Source organism: Panthera onca, chromosome E1, assembly GCF_046562875.1.
Source record: "Panthera onca isolate mPanOnc1 chromosome E1, mPanOnc1 haplotype 2, whole genome shotgun sequence".
Taxonomy (NCBI): Eukaryota; Metazoa; Chordata; class Mammalia; order Carnivora; family Felidae; genus Panthera; species Panthera onca.
The window spans coordinates 33,489,159-33,508,345 of record NC_138352.1 but is presented as its reverse complement, the minus strand read 5'-3'; the positions used below and the strand labels follow the sequence as shown (position 1 = coordinate 33,508,345).

The window sequence follows — 19,187 nt, the reverse complement described above, 5'->3', positions numbered from 1 at the left end:
AAGCCTGTCCTTTTCATCTATGTGTCCTCAGGGTCCAGTATAAGGCCTGGTATGTAGTAAGTGTTCAATGTAGAGGCAGCTTTTAGGCAACAAGCTTGAGCAACGGAAAACTGAGTAAGGTACGGGCAATGCAAATGGGCTCATTAAGGGACCCACCTCAAAATAACCAGTTCCTAAGATCACCAAAGAAAGGAAAATTCCATATGTTCCCATACTCTCTCGCTCCATCCTGTAACTGTGGCCCCTCCCCACCACCTCGGCACTGACCGGCTCTGTTTTGCTATCCTGCCCCATGCTCTCTCACAGTGTATTTGATAAACTTCTATCTCCATTGTTCTGCCTTGGGTGAATTCTTTCACCGCCCTGGCCACCAGCCCCCATCCGATTGGGACACCCCACCTTTGGTGGCTCCCCTATCCGATCGGAGCACCCCACACTTACTACAAGTTTGTGGAAGAAGAGAGGGAGGGGTCCCAGCCCAGGGTCCTTTGGGGAGCCTCCCTCCCACTCTGGGGCAGAGGTTGCTGCTCCCTCCACGGCTCTCCCTGTGAGCACCCACTGAAACACCTCCACACTGCTGTGGTCTGACTGCTGTGTCCTTCCCAAATTTGTATGTTGAAATCTTACCTATCAAGGTGATGGTGTGAGGAGGTGGGGCCTGTGGGAGGTGCTTAGGTCAAAAGGGTTCTGGGATTAGTGCCCCTATAAAAGAGACTCCCAGAGGGGGAGAGGGAGAGAGAGAAAGGGGAGGTAGGTGTCACTGTGCCCACACCCACACCCTGCTTGGGCTGCCCTCCAGCAGTCTGGGAAATGGATCCCTCCTCCTACCTTATCCCCCACCACCACTCCCCACCCCCGCCAACTAACTTGCCTTCCTTCTATAGGGCTTTCCTCTCTGAGTAGCAAAGCGTGGTTGCAAGAAGCCAACTTTGGGGTCAGCCCTAGGGACAGGGTCGGTTCACCAACATTTATTCAGTACCTTCTGTGTGCTGGGCATGGTGTGACCTGGGACAAGTCCCTGAATGTCTCTGAGCCTCAGTTTACCAATCTGAACCTGGAGATAACACTAGTAACCCCCTAGGATTTCCCCGTGCATGTGAAACACCCAGCATGAGCCAGGCTGTCAGTTAAGTGTCGGTTTCCTGGGCTCTTCTTTCCGTGCCTGAGGTCTTTGTTCAGGTGCAGAAAGGACAACTGAGGGAAGGCGGGACCTGCATTCCTCACTGGAGAAACTGAGGCCCAGGGAGGACAAACTTACCCAGCGGAATGCCCCGAGTGTGCCCAGCCTTCCCATTGCCTGGCTCCGGGCCCTGACCCTGGAACTGGCACCAACAGACTGAGTGGATTTTCCCCCAACCCTGTTGTTCAGAATCCTTTGACCCCAGCAAAGGGCCGTGGAGCACATGCGCTTTCAGCTTTATTTGCTTCCATGCTGAGCAATACAGAGGTGCCAACTAGAGAGTGTGGGGCGGGGGGGGGGGGGGGCGGGGGGGTGCAGTTCTTGCTGGGACAGGGGGAGGGGCTATGTCTGCATCCAGAGCTGGGGGACCGCTGTGTTCATGCAGCCAGCAGCTGGACTCACGATGGAGCTGGGGCAGCAGGGGGTTAGGCCTGGGGGGGGGGCGGGGCCAGGCTGCCTGTGGGTGGAGGCGACAGGGGAGTCAGGGGACCCTCCCTCCAGTCCAATCTCCGCAGGGTGCAGGCCTTGTGCTCCTCTCTGCCCCAGGAGTCAGTCTCCTGAGGCCTGTGCTCCTTCTGCAACCCTCAGAGGCCTCTGAGCTACGTCCTTGTACAACTAGAGTATTCCCACGTTGTCCTTGCCTGAATGGAAGGAATTCCCAGCTGTCCTGTGGCTGTCTGCTGCTGTCTCCTCTCTTTCTCAACTGTTCTGGGCTTTGAGTGTGAACAAGTGTGTGTCTGTGTGGGTGTGACTGCGGGGGCCAGGGCAGGTCTGGGTGTGTCACAGTGTGCAAGATAGACCCCCACTTCGGCCATCCTTCTCCCCCACAAGACCATGCCTAAACCGGCTGACTGGTTATTCTCTTTCCCCCTGGGGTGCTGAAGCTGGGACCCCTGGGGCCTGCCAGGAGACCATGACCTCATGAACCACAAGTTCCATAGACTTTGTGATTCACCCCCTGGCCTGACCTGACTTCACAAGTGACACGAATGCTCTGGGCTCCCTCCCTCCCTCCCCCAAAACACAGAGGCATCTCTATTTTGGCCTCAAAGGTCCTATAAAGCAAACCCAACCCCTCCTTTAGGATCTGGAGAGGTTGGAGTTTGCTCCCCAGGTGGGGAACTAATGCAGAAACGGGGGCCCCAGAGGGATCCACCCAGTGCCCCTGGGCCCTACACCCCTCCCCTGCCACAAAGCCCCTCCTAGAAGGCTCAGAGCTGCACTGGGGACCCTTCTAGTAGACAGAGCTAACAGGCTCCTTCCTAGGAGTCTGAGAAGCGTCAGAGAGACAGGAAAGGGCCCTGAGAGGAGGCATGAGGGCCCTGAATGGGTGCAGGGGAATCATTCTTTGCCAGCCTGGGGCTAGTCTGGCTGTGGCTGGGAACATGCCCTCTTATCAAAGGCAGTAGCCATAGCTGCTAGACAGGGCATCCCAGGGTAGGAAATCCTGGAACATCCCTCTCTGAGGGTCTGGGAAGAGAAGCGAGCCAGGGAGGTGGGCACAGGAGAGGCCCCTGTGGGTAGAGCCCGTGCCAGGCAGAGGTCTGGGGAGAATCCCAGGCCAGAAATCAGGTAGGAGTTCAAGGGACCCTGCTCAGTCCTTTCAGGTGTCTCATTAGGTCCTGAGACAGAGGCCATGGCGTCACCTCTGCCTCGAGGCATGTGAGTGTGTTCCCAAGCCCAGGGCCTCCCTCTCTCCCAAAGACTGGCCTCTTCGCCCAGCTCTTCTCTCTGTCCTAGAACTCTCTAGACCCAATCAACAATAAACCTTCATTAAAAACCCTCTGGCCCATTCCCCTGCAAACAGGACTAACACTGCTAACAGCCTGGGAGCCTGTGGGAAGCCCTCAGCACAGAGGTGGCCCCAAAATCTCCAGGGAAAGCCTTTGCTGTTTTGTGGATGGCCAGGAGCACAGGAGAAGGCACAAAGCAGCCGGTGCTGCCGGGCTGGGAGCCAGAGCCCAGGCCCCACCTGGGGCCCCAAGTTTGTACCCTAGACCATCAGGGAGGGCATGGCAGGCAGGAGGCAAGCTCCAGTCCAGGCTTCTCCCCACTGGCTGAGCTGGGCTGGGGTCAGGCCCCAGGCCACTTGGTTGGTGCCCCAGGCGACAGCACAGGGAGGGAGGAAGCAAGAGGCAGACTGGGTCATCCTGGGAGGCGTGTTGGGACCAGAGTTCTTAGCAGAGATGCTCCTGAGGCTGAAAAGTTAGAGAAGAGGTCTGTGGGTCATGCGGTTCCTGCTCCTGTCTTCACCAACATCCACCCTATTATGGATGTGGCGGTCACCTCTCTCCAGGCAGCTGCACATCTTGTGTGCCCAACCGGTCCCAAGGCCTATGCTGAGCGGCACCTGGGCCCCTGGGCTCAGGGCACTGGCTAGGATCACAGCAAGCATGTGGCACAGGCATGCAAGTGGTCTTTTTTACACCCCCCCTCAAAAAAAATACAAAAGAGAAAGTCCCACGTCTTGGCTCTCGGTCATCAGACGTGCAGGGAATGCGCTGCTTCTCTCCCAACCACAGTCCATCTCATTTGTGGGACTGGCTCCTCCTCCAACATGCAGAATATGCTGCTTGCTAGATCCCAGGAAATGGTGGGGCCGAGAAACAAGCCAGAACACTGAGGGCAAATACCAGGCTGTGTCCATGAGACTAAACCTCATTATTCGTCAGTTTCACAGGAAATTTAATTTCCTTTCTTCTTCTTGCTTTTCACATCTGATGTGGGCTGACAGTGGGGAGACTTAGGTGCTTGACTCCAAGTCCGTGCTTCGGGAGCTCAGGGAAGAGTGGGCGCTTGGCAGCCGTGGTCCTGCTCTCCTGCGGTGGTGGGGGTGTGCGGAGGCCTCTAGCCGGCGGGGGCCGTCCCTGCTAGCACAGCGCCCTGTTTAGTTCTATTTCTTCTGAACTGTAAAGGGGAGAACAGTTGAGGCAAAACAGAGCTCAGAACAAGTCTTCAAGTCCTCGTTTTGAGGTTTGGGGTGTTTGTTTCCTAGTGGGAGATGGTAATAGGGTCATCTGGTTCACAGTGGCTTGGGACCCCCAAACATAGAACAATCTGTGCCTGAAGTTTTTAAACAATTCCCTTTGCCAACTTGAGTTCAGTAGTTCTCATTTGCCATCAAAAAAGTCATGGCTATGGTGCACCTGGGCGGCTCAGTGGGTTAAGTGTCCAACTTCAGCTCAAGTATGATCTCACGGTTCGTGAGTTCGAGCGCCGCATCAGGCTCTGTGCTTACAGCTCAGAGCCTGGAGCCTGCTTCAGATCCTGTGTCTCCATCTCTCTCTCTGTCCCTCCCCTGCTTGAGCTGTCTCTCTCTCTCAGAAATAAATAAAGATTAAAAATAATTAAAAAAAAAAAGTCACGGCTAACATGATGAGCAGGACAGAGGAGAGTGAGGCACACAGGGTGATACGGAGGCTAATGCCCTGGCCGGAGATCCCTGTCTTCCATATACCTGCATGTGCATCAGCCCCAGAGAGACAGCGGAATGTGCTTCATCTCAGATACTTAGTCAGTGGAGGATGTGGGCTTTGAACCCAGGCAGGCTGATTACCAACCTGAACTCTTCCCTCTCCAAAGGAGTGGCCAAGGTTGCCCATGACCCCACCGCTGTATCCCAGGCTTTCTGCCCCAAGTTAAATACTCATGTTCTGGACCAGTGCCTCCTTTAATGACGGGGCTGGAAATCTTATTGAAATGCAGGTTCTGATTCAGTGGGTCTGGGATGGGGCCTGAGACTCTGCATTTCTGACATATTCCCAGTGTCAGCAGCCAGTGCCGCTGTCCACACAGCGCATCTAGAGTAGCAAGATGTTTAGGGGGAAAGTTTAGACTGACCACTGCAAATGACAGAGATGCTTGGGGGCTTCCCGAGGCCAGCGTGTGAAGGGAGGCGAGTGGACTGCACTGACCAACGTGGCCCAGAAACTCAAAGCTGCACCGGCCTTTTGAGCAGCTGAGAGTCACCTTTGAAAATGGTGCCCCTGCTTGCATAAGCTCCCTGGGCCACCTCTGGGGGCTCACAAAAGTGTTACTGCCAGACTTCCACCACATGCGTAGTTTACTTCTCGTATGTGCTGGCCGCCCCAGCAGGAATGCTCGCAGGGCAGGCCCAGCATTCGCCAAGCAGCATCGCATCCATGATCTTGGGTGACGCTCACAGGCTCAACCAGACACCACACTGGCCCAGGACCCGGGACCCTCAGAACCGAGACTGGAGCCCCCCACCTCTGGTTCCCAGACCTGTGCTCTTTCCACCCCCTTTCCTAATGATCCAGGCATAAGGGAGGTCGGAAGCCAGTCCCACTCTGCTGGGCACTCCCAGGGACGGGGTCACTTCTCTGAGAGGATTGGCCTGTGGCCCTTATATGCTCTTACTCCATTCCCACCGCCCCCTCCCCTGGGAGCTGGGCTGCGCCCTTCCGTGGTCCGCACCCCGAGCAAGCTGGCTCCCTCAGCTCCACGTGGCTGAGCCTCACCTGCGAAATTGACGGTCACGGCCACAATGATGATGATGATTCCCATGATGATGGAGGTGATGCTGAGCAGCCGGGCCAGGCGGCCCAGCCTCCGGGCCCCGTCCAGGTCCCCCTGTTGCACACTACTTCGAGACTGCAGAGAGAGGGTGGCAGAGACCTCAGGAAGGCTCTTCCCAGCAGCCCTGTTGGGGGGGCCCCTTGCCTGGGCCTCCAGAGCCTACCCAGCCCCCACCTCAGCCCACACTCCAGCACCTACCTTGGGGACAGGAAGCAGGCTTCTCCCGTAGAACTGGCCTGGACCCAAGTGGCTCAGCTCTCTTGTGGGAACCCCCAACCGAGCTTGCCCCTCGCTGGGCACAGAACCAAGCAATACGGGGCACTTCCTCTCAGGACAGTGATGGGGCAGGGTGGCCATGGCAGGTGTTCTGGTGAAGACGGAGGGCCTGGGAGGGTAGACCAGGTCCAGGCCATGCTGGGCTGGCAGGAGCAGACACACCAGGCCCCTCTGGACCCCTGCCCAAGGCTCACTGCTATGACCACACTAAGCGCCAGTGGCTTTTTATAAAAATGTTTTTTAATGTTTATTTATTTTTGAGAGAGAGACAGAGAGAGAGAGAGAGTTGGGGGGGAGGGGCGGAGAGAGGGAGACACAAAATATGAAGCAGGTTCCAGGCTCTGAGCTGTCAGCATGGAGCCGGGTGTGGGGCTTGAAACCATGAACTGTGAGATCATGACCTGAGCCAAAGTTGGACGCTTAACCGACTGAGCCACCCAGCGCCCCTCCTGTGGCTTTTTCTGTGGCCCGAGGTGCCTGACTCCTCTCCTCTGTGACCCCTTCTTCCACAGCAGGAAAAAGTTATCTTCGATCCTTCCTCCTCCTATTTTCACCCAGGAATCACATCTTAGTTCAACCAAGCTGACTTGCCAAATCACACCAGAAAGGCAGGTATCTTGGGTTTGAACTGAAAGGCTGGGGCTTGGCGAGAGCCACGCCTGGCTTCACCAGGCCCATTTGATACTTCTTTCTCAGTGAGCTCGGTTTTTCTCAGCCTTATTTAATTCGGTGAAACCAGGTGGGTGAGTGTGGGGATGGCCAGAAAGGATCCTGGGAGCTCCTGGGAGTGGCTCAGGAGGAGGTGTGTCCCACCCTCCCCCACCCCCACCCCTCACCCTCACCCTCACCCATAATGCTTCAGGTGTCAACCTGCTGGCCAGGGCTGACCTGTGACCTCCAGATTCCTCCAGCTCTAGAGCTCCCTGATGCTCCTTAGGCTTCCAGAACAGGCACAGGCAGGAGTCCGCTAAAGGTGTGACTGCTTTCAAGGTCTTAGGCCACTTATTTGGTTATTTTATTTTCGGATTATTTGAGGCTCCTGAGTTCAGCGCAGAAATGTAGTCAAGTCCCTTGATGATGGCGGTGGTGATGATGATGGTGTCTTGAGCCCTTACTTTGTGCTGGGACTTGCTAAGGACTGTACCTGGAAGACCTTCCTTAGGCTCAGAACCATCCCATGAGGCTGGCAGTGTTGGCCACTTTTAAAGGACCTGGAGTTCAGGGGGCGCCTGGGTGGCTCAGCTGGTTAAACGTCTGACTCTTGATTTCGGCTCAGGTCATGATCTCATGGTTTGTGAGATCAAGCCCTGGGTCCGGCTATGTGCTCACAACTTGGAGCTTTGCTTGAGATTCTCTCTCTCTGTGCCCCTGCCCCACTCATGCTCTCTCTCTCTCTCTCTCAAGATAAATAAATAAACATATAAACATAAAAAAAAAAAAAAACTTGTAAAGAAGCTGCAGTTCAGGGAAGAGGGTGCCCCCCTTCCCCAGGTGCTGTTTCTCCTCGCAGAAACCTAACCAACCCTCCACCCCACCTCACGGCTCCCTGTCCAAGCTCCTTCCAGGACAGTGCCACCTGCCTGGTGCAGTGTTTGACCTCAGACTCTCTTTGCCCTGGATCTGCTCCTGGCCTTGTGCTCCTCTGTCCACTTGCCCGATTATTGGCCACAGCCCAGAGTCCTCCCACTCGGTCACAACACCTGTCTGCTGCCACCCTACTCATCAGTTTCCTCTCCTGGCCAGTTCCCCCACAGTCCTCCCTGGCCCCCTTGCACCTGCCCTGGTTCCAGGTGCCACTTCTCACCCCAGCCAACACAACAGCCTCCTGAAGAGCCTCCCACCCCCAGCCCCAGCTCTGAGCTCTCCTCCTCTCCGTGTCACCCCCACGCCACCATCCCACTCCACGCATGTTTATGCCAGGCCCTGTGCGAGGTCCCCAGCATGCGGTCCTAGGGTGGGATCAGAGAGGAGGCGGAGAGACAGGAGCTGACACATGAGTTCAAAGAGATGATGGTGGCTTAGGCAGTGGCCCTGCCCAGCATCTTCCATGGCCCCCCACCACTGTTCATAGAACAAAGTCCAAACCCAGGTCAGCTCTGCACCTTCCTGATTTTATCTTCTACTCTTCCCTGCCACAACGGATGCCTTTGCCGGCACTGACCTCTCCCTGCTTTTGTTCCCGCTCCCGCTCAAACACCACACGTCCACATCCTCTCCACCCGTCGAGGGCTGCCTCGGATGCCACCTCCTCCTCCGTGAAGCTTGCTGAGACTGGACTGATAATGATCCCTAACATGATTTGACCATCTACCTTGGACCTGGAACTATGTTAAGTGCTTGCCACCAGGCAGAGCATTAGAGCATCCTCACACTCCTTTGAGTGTGTTAGGGAGGGTTATTAGACCATTTTACAAAGGAGGGGCTAGAGCCCAGAGCACCAAGCAGGTGTGAGAGAAGGGGAGAAAGGCCAGATCAGGAAGGGCCCGAACTACCGCAGGATGGAATCTGGATTTTGTCTTGTAAGCCCTGGGGAGCCTGCAGCAGGGAGAGACAAATAGAGGGTTTCATCAAGACAGGAGAGGGAAAAGATCCAGTCAGAGGGAGAGGCTGAAAAGACCAAGGAGTGACAGGTGCCCCCATGTCCCAGGACGGCAGGGAGAGGTCTGGACTTGAGCAAAGGGATGCCCTACAGCCAGCAGAGGAGAGCACTGCTGTCCTTGGAGACTAGACACACGTGGGTGCGGGCGGCCGCATGCTTTGACCGGTCTGCAGGCGGGTCGGGGCAGAGTCGTGAGGGTTCAGTCTCCAGACACCAGGGCGCTCGGTGACAATAAACGAGTGTGATCCCGTGAGACATGAAAGAACAGATGGGTCTGGCTTGAACAGGAGGGGGCATGGGCGGGGGCTCGGGTAACAGCCCATCCTGAGGCTCACTTGGACGTGGCGAGGACTTGAGGGAGCAGGTACAGCCTCCCAGCTCCTTGCAAAGGCAGCCAGCCCAGATAGGAGCACAGGCTTTAGAACCAGACCTCCTGGATGCCTGTCCCCATCCTCCACAGCTGTCCCCTCAGCGTGGCTTCTTCTCTATCTCTCCCGTCCTCAAATACAGTCACGTATGAATTCCTGACCTCTCTAATGTTCCTCAAGTCTGTCCCTACCTCTCCAGCCCTGAGTCCACGGCCCTAGCCCACTCTCACAGTTTGTTTCATCTGGAGACTGCACAGCCTCCTTCCTTCTCACTGGTCTCTCTGCTCCAGCCTTGCCCCCCGCCAACCTCTTCTTCCTTTTTTATTTTATTTCATTTATTTTAGAGAGAGAGCGAGAGAAGGGGAGAGGGGGAGAGGGAGAGAGAGAGAATCTCAAGCAGGCTCCCCACTCACCGCAGAGCCTGACACGGGACTTGATCCCATGACCCTGAGATCACGACCTGAGCCAAAATCAAGAGTCAGATGCTCAAGTGACTGAGCCACCGTGGGGCCCCTCCAGCCAACCTCTTTAGAGCCAAGGTGAGGTCTTTAAACCACAATCCTGGTCACATGGCTCTCCGTAAAAGGGACACTTTTTTTTTTTTTAATGAAATTTTTCTGTTTCTTTTAAAAATGTTTTTCATTTAAAAACATTTTTTAAAGTAGGCTCCACATCCAACATGGAGCTTGAACTCACAGCTCTGAGGTTAAGAGTCACCTGCTTTACTGACTAAGCCAGCCAGATGCCCCAAAAGGGACACATTTTTATGCCTTGGTGCCTTGGCCTGTACTGTTGTCTCTGCTGGAATAGCTGTCCTCATTACCACATTGCCACTTCAGCTCCTTCCAACCCTTCAAGAGTCACCTCCAATAAAACTTTCCCTGGGATCCACAAGCAATTAATCACCTTCTCCTTGGAGCTCCCATAGCATCTCACACCATGTTCTTTGCCTCTCTTCCCATCTTGTGTCATTAGTTCTTGTGTCAGTCTCTTTCCCTAGACTGTAAGCTCCTTGAAGGCAGGGACCACAAAGGCTAAATCTTTGTGCCCCTTTTATGTAACCTAGGGACTGGCCCTAGTAGGTATTCAGTAAATGTTTGAGGAAGTGAAGAATAACAGAAGAGAGAGAAAGAATGAGAGGTGTTTTCTAACCAGCGGACTTAGTCAGTGGAATGCTCAAGTTATTTTTTTAAATTTTTTTTTTTTTTCAACGTTTTTTATTTATTTTTGGGACAGAGAGAGACAGAGCATGAACGGGGGAGGGGCAGAGAGAGAGAAGGAGACACAGAATCGGAAACAGGCTCCAGGCTCCGAGCCATCAGCCCAGAGCCTGACGCGGGGCTCGAACTCACAGACCGCGAGATCGTGACCTGGCTGAAGTCGGACGCTTAACCGACTGCGCCACCCAGGCGCCCCAGAATGCTCAAGTTATAATAGAAGATTCATGAATGAAATATAGGCAATAGGTCCCACAGGAGAGAGATCTGTTATCTGGGTTTGGGCCCCACCCACTAACCCAGGCCACCTCCAGCTCTCTGCAAGGCCGGCCCAGGGTACTGAACTAAGGACTTCAACACCAAGGCAACATTGGGAGGAAGAAGGGGAAACATACAGAAAGGCTTTAGGGATTTCCAGGAAGTTGAGCTGTAGAAATTCTGGGGCTACCTGGAATCATTACCAAGGGACTCATTCTCGGCCGTAAGCATGGCATGTACTGGGGAGGGGCCCGGGTTTCAGAGGAGTCCTGCTCCTCACTTGTCAGAGAAATCTTTGTGTGTTCAATAATGATCCAGGACTGTGGAGAGAGGTGCACGTGTGGTTGCTTGGGTTTGAGAGGCGGGGAGGGGAAGCGAGAGGAGAGATGAATTTTTCAGTCACTCTAAACCCAATCCCTCTTCTTTATCCGCAGCACCATCAGCCCGTGCATCCCAGTCATGCGTGTTCCTTTTAGCCCGAGAGACAGCGTTGAGGGAGATCACTGGGAATGGCCAGATGGAGTGGGGCAGACCCGACTTCACCTGCTATGTTGTGTCAGACACTTTATGTGTCATACATTGTCCAGTGTAAACCTCAAAAGTATTCTGTAAATCTTCATTTTCTGATCCGTAAAATGGAGGGAATAGCTGCCTTGAAGGGTAGAGCCCTACTTTGAAAAACAGAAGGTCCCCACTGCTAGCTGGCACTCATTTCTGAAGTACCCCCCCACCCAACATTAGCTCCCAAATAAAAAATCCATCCCTGGAGGCACCTGGGTGGCTCAGTCGGTTGAGCGTCCGATTTTGGCTCAGGTCATGATCTCATGGTTCATGGGTTCGAGCCCTACGTCAGGCTCTGTGCCGACAGCTCAGAGCCTGGAGCCTGCTTCAGATTCTGTGTCTCCCTCTCTCTCTCTCTTCTCCTCCTCCGCTCATGTTCTGTCTCTCTTTCCTTCAAAAATAAATACACATTAAAAAAAATTTTTTAATCCATCCCTTGACTCCAGAGATGGAAGAAGACCCTTTCTTACTTTCCACGAGTGAATTACCAGCTGCATATACCACACCCCACTTAGTGCATTATCTTCGCCTTATACAAAATGGCTCAGGTTGACGGAACAGAGCCATAACTGCAGTAATGGTTGTAATGACTGCAAATTAATAGATCATTTGTGATTGCAATGGCAGTGGGAATGGTGAGGGAAAAGATGAACTCAGGTTAATAGATCGGTGAGGAAATACATTGAAAAAAGTTGGAGAGAGCCGGTAGGGGGTGGGGAGGGAAGAAGATAGGACAGGGAGAGTGCTGGGGAGAGCTGCCAGCAGAGGAAACCAGCCAGAAGCAGGCGGCAACAAAAATTATCAGGAAAGTTTCCTCCACTGGTGAGGCTCAGGCCAAGCCCCCGGAAGATCTGAGGGGACTTGACAAATTGTGATCAGCTGAGCACTGATCAGCTATTGGTCCTTCCAAGGAGATCAAACAAATGCAGGCGGGTCAAAGCCACGGGATGTGCTTCATGCCCCCTTCACACCCCTCTCTCTGCAACAGAGCAATTGTTTCTGGAACACCCTAACTACAGGGTTAACTTCAGTTGCTGGAGGGAGAGTGGGGAAGCATCGGTGGGGGAGGGTTCTGGGGGAGGAGTCAGGCACACAGCAGCTGTCAAGGTGGGTGGGGAATGGGGGTCCCGGAGAACCGGAGAACCCATAGTATGCTGTATGTTAACTAACTTGGATTTAAATAAATAAGGAGTACGTCAATATTTTAAGCCATATGTCTGAGTGCTGGCTGATCTTCAGAGCTGGTTGGGGCTCAGCACTCTTGCCGAGTGAATGGATGAATGTGTACATGAATGAAAGGGAGCCTGCAACACATCAGTTAAACAATCAGGTCATCCAAAATGCCTGAGAAAGGAAGCCTGGAGCCACTCTGGACCTCTTTAGCGCTCCCGCATGTCCTAAGGGAATCCACCGAGAAGGGGCTGCTCAGAGGTCTCCACGACAACCACAGACAAGGCTGCCCCTCCCCAGCTGGTGTCAGGACAGCTGAGACCCCATTATCCCCCAAACTGGTTAAAGTCGGAATTGCCTGTCCACTGGGGATTTGCCCTTTCCTCTGACATTACCAAGTTTCACTTAGTATTCATAAAAACAGCAACCGCTGCCATTTATGGAGCATTTACTACGTGCCAGGCTCTGGGCTAGGTGTTTTCACACATATTAACCCAGTTAATCCTTCCGGCAGCTTTACAGGGTAGACAGTTTCATCACGCCTATTTTATAGATGAGGGAACTGAGGCAGTTGAGTGATTCGGACATGATCACGTGGCTTAGGAGGCATGGAGCTGGTTGGTAAATGAGGCATGTACACCCGGGCCTATCTGATGCTGGTTTAAGCACCATTGTCAACTGAAGGACCGCCGCCTGGGGTCCGGCACCCCTTGCTGACAGGAGACCTTGCTGGCACTGATGAAGAACATGGCCATTTCTCAGCCTGACTCAGAAGTCAAACGGATGAAGCTAGCCCTGCCCCGGCCACCTCAGGAGGCTCACGGGAGCCTGCAGTGCTGACCAGGGCTGGGTCTGCATACCTGTGATCCCAGCCCCTCAGGTTGAGCCCTTGTCACAGCGAGCCCCTGTCAAAGCCACAGTGGGAAGGACACTGCTGGTCCATGAGTCTTCCACTGATGGAGTCAGTAGGGGTGCAGAAGGACGGGGGTGGGGGTAGGGGGAGGAGGGTGGAGAGACAGAGGGAAGGAAGTGGATTCTTCCCTCCCTGCACAAATGTCTCAAACATGTGGCGTTCCTGGGAGGGACACACCATCCTTGTCCCCAAAGGTAGCTGCAGGCAGGGTGGGGTCGTGGCGAGAACACTAGATTCAGCACCCAGTTGTGCCACCGTGAGCAAGGCTCTGTTCAAGTGTCTCTGTTTGCCTTGTGTGTTAAGTGAGAACAATTAACGTGACTCGGTGAGCCTCACAGTAGGGCGTGCTCTGCAGACAGTAGGCTGTAGAGAAGCTGTCAGGGCTGTGGGGCTCTGCCCTGGGGTCAAGGGCTTTACTTGGTAGCCAGAGTTCTGATGTCTGTCTCCAGGACCTAGAGACGTCAGCACAGGAGATGTACTAGCTGCCCACACCCTCTGTCCCTCCTTCACCCCTGCTGCTTGGGTGGGGCCGAGTCTCAGCACTCCCTCCTGTGACCCAGACTGGCTCCCAGAGAGGGGAGACAACTGTGGGCACCCCCTGATAACTCCCCCCCGCCAAGCAGGTTAGTGTAGTGGCTAGAACCCCAGCTCTGGCTCCGGGCATCCCTCTGGTCCTAGGTTCCCCAGTGACCAGCAGGTTCTTTCACACCTGCGCTTCAGTTTTCTCCACTGTAAAAGGAGCATAATACCAATACCAATGGGTTATAGAGGCCAGGTTCAATGAGATAATATATGTGAAGAATTTGAACCTGTGTCTAACCTTTAATAAGTGATATTATCCCCTAACACTGGGCTCCCTCGGGCTCCTTCCTGCTGGCTTCTCACAGTTCTCTTTGGAAATTCATTTCCACAGCTATACACCCCATCTGGCCACCCCCCCACACGCCCCTCCTCTGCAATCTCAGCCCCTGCTATCTCTCTCTCACAGCACCTGCCCTTAACTTCTTTGAGCCTCAGCCTGTGACCCCTCCCTCTCCTCCGTGGTCACCACCATCTTTCCAGCCTCACTGCCTCCCAATCCAGCCTGATCCTTCAGTGTACCACCTCCACCACCCTTCCCGGCGTCTTCTGTGCCCCCTGGTCTTGCCCTCATGGCAGCTTTGCCATCCCCAGCCCTGGGTGGGCCCGGTGTCCCATCTATGACTCTGTACCTATAGCCGGAGAAAAGACACACCACCACACAAGCTGATGACAGTTCAGACCCGTGGTCTCCAGCCTCAGCAGAGCCCTCAGGCCATTGACCTCTCTGTCCCTTGTCACCTCTCCCCTCCCCTGCCATCAGGCCCTTCTTTCTCAGCAAATGGCCTTGCCCTCCACATCCCTGGTGGCAAGGAGCCCATGTAGCATGAGCCAGCTCCTTTTCCTTTGAGGATTTCTATCTGCTTCTGCCCCCATGGCCTTTCCTGCAGGCTCCCGGGGACAGGGTCCTTCTGGATCCCAATCTGCACTCTTCACGGACCTCGTCAGTCACCTCTCTCTTTTCTGCCCAGCCTCTCCATCACCAGGGTCACCAGGGGTCTATATATGGCCAAACCAGTGGACATCCCCATCCTGATTTGACCTGATCTCCCTACTGAGTTTGACCATCCCTCCTCCTTCAAACTCACTCCTCCCAGGGCATCTGTCCCTCTCTTCTAGCTTGCCTTCCACCTCCTGAAGTCTTCTTTCCAAAACTCTTTCCTGTCTACTCCCTCCACCCACCCCTTAAATGCTGCAGTCCCCAGAGCTCTCTCCAAGACAGCTGCCCTATTTTTGAGTGGAGACCCAGGACTGGGAGGTGAGTGCAGCTGATCTCTCCTCAACAATCCTCTCATCGGTGCGTTCCCTTCTAAGCCACTGCTTGGCCTGTGCCTTCATCACATCACTGCCTAGACTATCTCGAGAGACTCCTATGGAGTCTCCTGTCTCCCAGCCTTGCCTGCTCTAGGTCATTTCCCACAGTGCACTTGGATGTTTGTTTTAAAATGTGAACAGACCACGGCACCTGGGTGACTCTGTCAGTTAAGCTTCCAATTCTTGATTTCGGCTCAGGTCATGATCTCATTGTGGTGAGATTGAGCCCCGAGTTGGGCTTTGTGCTGGGCATGGAGTCTCTTAAGATTCTCTCTCTCTCTCCCTTTGCCCCCCCCCCCACCATGCTCGTTCTCTCTCTCTGTTAAAAAAAAAAAAAGGTAAAATATGAATAGACCACATCATGCCTCTGCTTAAAATTTTTCAGGGGCTCCTCAGAACCACTAGGATAAACTTAATTTCCTAGAGCAGGGTCCCTGCCCCCCTCCCTCCATCACCATACTCTTGCATCCTTGGGCCACATGCCAAATAGACCAGGTTATCCATCTTCCCAAATGCCTAGCATGCACCTCATTCATAGAAGAGATATATTCATTCATGGGGGACCCTCTGTACCACTTAGTTCCCTCCAAACAAGCAACTTGCCAGTCAAGCGTATGGTTGACTGAATGAATGAATACATTGTCCGTGTTAACAATTCTTAGAAGGTTTCCAGAAACCCTCTCTGCCCCTTGCCATGGCCCTGGTCCAGGCCTCTTCTCCGCTCACCTGTGCCTCTGCAAAGCTTCCCTCTCCCAACCGCTCAGCTCAGAGGGGCCCCTCTGGTCCCTCCTCTCATCCTGCACCAAACTGGAAATCCAACCACACCCCACTCTGGCTCCAAATCCTATGATATATATGCAGCAATGTGGGGGAAGCTCAAAGCCAGTCCCAAATGACCCCATGCTGTGTGATTCCTTTGATAGGAAATGTCCAGAAGTGGCAGATCCATAGAGGTTGAAAGGCTAGTGGTTCATTAGATCTGGGGGAGGGAGCACGGGAGAGATGGAGTGATAAAACAGGCTTGGGGGGTTGGAGGTGAGGAAAATGTGCAGTAGATATGGCTGCACTCATCTGTGAATACACTAAAGATCTTTGAATTGTACACATTGAACAGGTGAATTGCATGATATGTGTATTATATGTTAAAGCTTTAAAAAAAATTAAAAAAAAAAAAGAAACAAATATCCCGTGATGGCTTCCCATCCCTGGCCAGGGAGACCCTCAGCTGCCACTTAATCACTGCTAGGGCGTCATAGCACTTACTGTGGTTCTTAAGCACATTGTGTGGCTGATCTCACGTCACCCTCACACAGCTTTCTAATGTAGGTGTTACGCAGCACCCATTTTGCAGATGGGAACACCGAGAAGAGAGATTCGAGGGACTTGCCCGAGGCCACACAGAATCTTGCTGTTTTGTCTAGCACGAGTACTTCTTGCAATGTGTGATAGGAACTGTTTACAAGTTTCTCCCCACCAGACCGGAGGCTCCTGGGAATTGGTGATTGTGTCTGGTATTCCCTGCCCCTGGCCCAGTGACCTTCAGAACTGGCTCAGGAACCTGAGAAGGACGTAGAAATGTATTGGGGGTGGGTGCAGTGGTCTCACTGTCTTGGACCCAGGTTTCCTCTGACAAAGGCAGCGTCTACCCAGCCTGCACCCTGCCACCCCCACAAGGAGATGGATTCTAGCAACTGTTTTCTCCTGGGCCCTTGTGTGGTTTCCCTCCCAGAAGCCTGTCTCCCTTCCCGGGGCTTCTCCCTGTAACCAAGAGGTTGGCCCTGCCCAGAGCCCCCAGCTGCACCCCTGAGGCCTGGTTCTGCCTCCCAGCTGCCCCCAAATGCAGCAGGCAGGACAGGAAGCTCCTCAGAGGCCCCACCCTGGGCCCTGCTCAGCCCTGCTCTTGTGCCCATGCCAAGTCTCGGACTCAGGAATGCTACCAGTGTCCCCTGACGTACTGGCGAGTGGTGCCAGATTTGACAGAGGATCAGGGAAGGCATCCCCGACTGGACACTGGGCCTTAGTGAAGTCACAGGAGGTGTTTGGAGAATAGGGGCCTTCTCAGGAGACAGCCCGGGGGCGGCAGGAGTGACCACAACTCCTGAGGGGACTCAGTGATAGGTGACTCAGCAGTGGAGGTGCTCCAGAGGGAAGCAGACAGTGTCTCCACCCAGAGTCTCCAGCCCTGACCAGCCTGGAGCTGGTACTTTACCCTCCCCACTTTCATTCTTTTATTTTTTTTTTTTTTCATTCCGAAAGCTCTCTCTCTCACCCCCTTCTCTCCGTCCCGTCCCTCCCTCTTTCCTCTTCCAGGACCTCAAAAGTCACTTGCCAACATGTACTGACATTTTCTATGGATCTTCTGTCAGTTGTTCTAGCCAAGTGGCTTGGTTTGGGGACAACCTATGACAATTTACTCAAAACCTTATGGGACAAGTATGTGAGAAGCAATGACTAGCCCACACGCTCCTCCTTGGCAAGGCCAGCCATGCCCTCTGACGCTCACATTTTTCACACATTTTCCCCTACCCTGAAGACAGATGCTGAAATCTGTGTAGCCACGAAGCCCAGAGGGCCCCCAGCAAAAACACCACTGCCCAGAGGAGCAGCCTCGGGGGATCCAGGCCCCAGGGCCCTCAGTGCATGGCAGGGAAGCCACAGCTCTTGGAAACCAGAGCTGGCAAAGGCTGTTAGAATACCCAGGTGACCTGGGATGGGGGGTGGGGGCAGCTGGCTCCCCTTCTGAGAACTGGGGGTCCCAAGACCCCACGCTGGCCACAACCTCTGCTGATACGCAGCCTCACTCAGGATGACTCCTCGGGACACCCCCTGCAAAAGGCAAGCCGCCCCCACCCCAACTTGGCCATCTTTCTGCTGTGTAGAGTTTAGCTCCAGGCGGCTCCCTGGGGTCCCCTCCCCAGCAGGGTTGCGTGCAAGGTGGATCTGTGATGCCGAACAGGAACAGCAGAGATGAGGGAGGACAGCAAACAGAAGGTCTCCTGTCCCCGGCCCCCTCTCTAACGGGGGGGTAGCAGGCCAGGTGAGAAGGGGAGTCTTCTCCCGAGCCCCCATCCCCCCTACTTTGCACCCAGACAGAGTGTCTGGTGCCTCCCAGAGGACCATGCCTGCTGAGCCCTCGCCTTGCCCCTGCCCTGAAACCCAGCAGCACTTACCATGATAGAAAAGATGAGGGGGATGAGGTTGAGGGGCCAGACGGGGCAGAAGCAGGAGGTGATGGCAAGGATGAGGTAATCTCTGGGGACTTCTTGGTCCTGGGCAGAGGAGGCGGTGACAACGGAGGATGCCCGCCTAGAGCTGGCTCGAGAGGGTGACCAGGGGAGTGCGGCTTCCTGGTGCCCCTCGGACACCACCTTGAAGGGCAGGCCATGGCCATTCTGCTCCAGGTCCAAGGCCCCCGAGAGGGACTTGGACAGCTTCAGTGGCTTGTCGTGCTTGCCTTCCACCTTAGTGAGGAGTTTCTCCATCTCCGGCAGGTCTGTGGGCGAGGCAGTGCCTGGCTCCCGGGCTGGGGGAAACTGAGGCTGCGCAGGATTGGCCATGTCGGCTCGGGCCTTGGGTTGCTCCAGCTCCAGACTGAGACGATCAGTTCCAGGGGGACCTCAGCACACCATTCCTCAGCCCAGACTGGGGGCCCACGGGTCAGGGGCAGAAAGGTCGCCCACGGGAGCAAGGGCCAGCGGGAGCCTGGCGGGGGGCGGGGGTCGACTTCTCTGGGCCAGCCAGAGTTCAGAGGCTGAGGCCTGCCTGATGCCCCCCGCGGAGCTTCGGAAAGCTGGAGCCTTCAGCTCCGTTCAAGTTTGAGGCCAACTTTGCCGGTGCTGCTGACAGCACAGATGGGCGGGGAAGTGACAGAAAGCAGCTCCAAGAACAGACAGAAGACACTCCTCTCCCGGGTGAGGCTTAGGCTAAGTCCAGGAGAGAGAGAGAGAGAGAGAGTACACCACACAGCCTCCCTCTCTCCCCACCCTCCTCAGAGATGCTTTTCCTTTTCAATTCCCCTCTCCCCTGAGAGCCACCCAGCAGCGTACTGCCCTAGCCCAGCCCAGCCCAGCCCAGCCCAGAGGGACTTGAGTGGGCCTCTGGTTTCTGCTGCAGCCACAGAACCTGCTTCTCTGGGCTGGGGGCTCTGGAAGGGGAAAAAGACAAAGTGGCTCACAAAAGGGTATGTCTTCAACCATCCTGGGAAACTGAGCCT

General features: G+C 54.6%; 1 protein-coding gene across 2 annotated transcripts; it reads right to left on the bottom strand.

The window, feature by feature from the left end:
* Window positions 1–1,400: 1,400 nt before the first annotated feature.
* TRARG1 (trafficking regulator of GLUT4 (SLC2A4) 1) lies at window positions 1,401–18,955 on the bottom strand. Of its 2 annotated transcripts, none has more exons than XM_060646870.3 (3): window positions 18,145–18,944; window positions 5,662–5,794; window positions 1,401–4,087 (listed from the first exon to the last, which is right to left on the bottom strand). In XM_060646870.3, the coding sequence occupies exons 1-3, from the start codon at window positions 18,529–18,531 to the stop codon at window positions 4,074–4,076; spliced, it is 534 nt and encodes a 177-aa protein (XP_060502853.3). In that variant the 5' UTR covers window positions 18,532–18,944; the 3' UTR covers window positions 1,401–4,073. The 2 variants fall into 2 exon arrangements, 1 of the variants encoding a protein (XP_060502853.3); XR_009614411.3 differs by lacking the exon at window positions 1,401–4,087 and adding an exon at window positions 5,918–6,104 and having other exon boundaries at window positions 18,145–18,955.
* Between the last annotated feature and the right edge of the window lie 232 nt (window positions 18,956–19,187).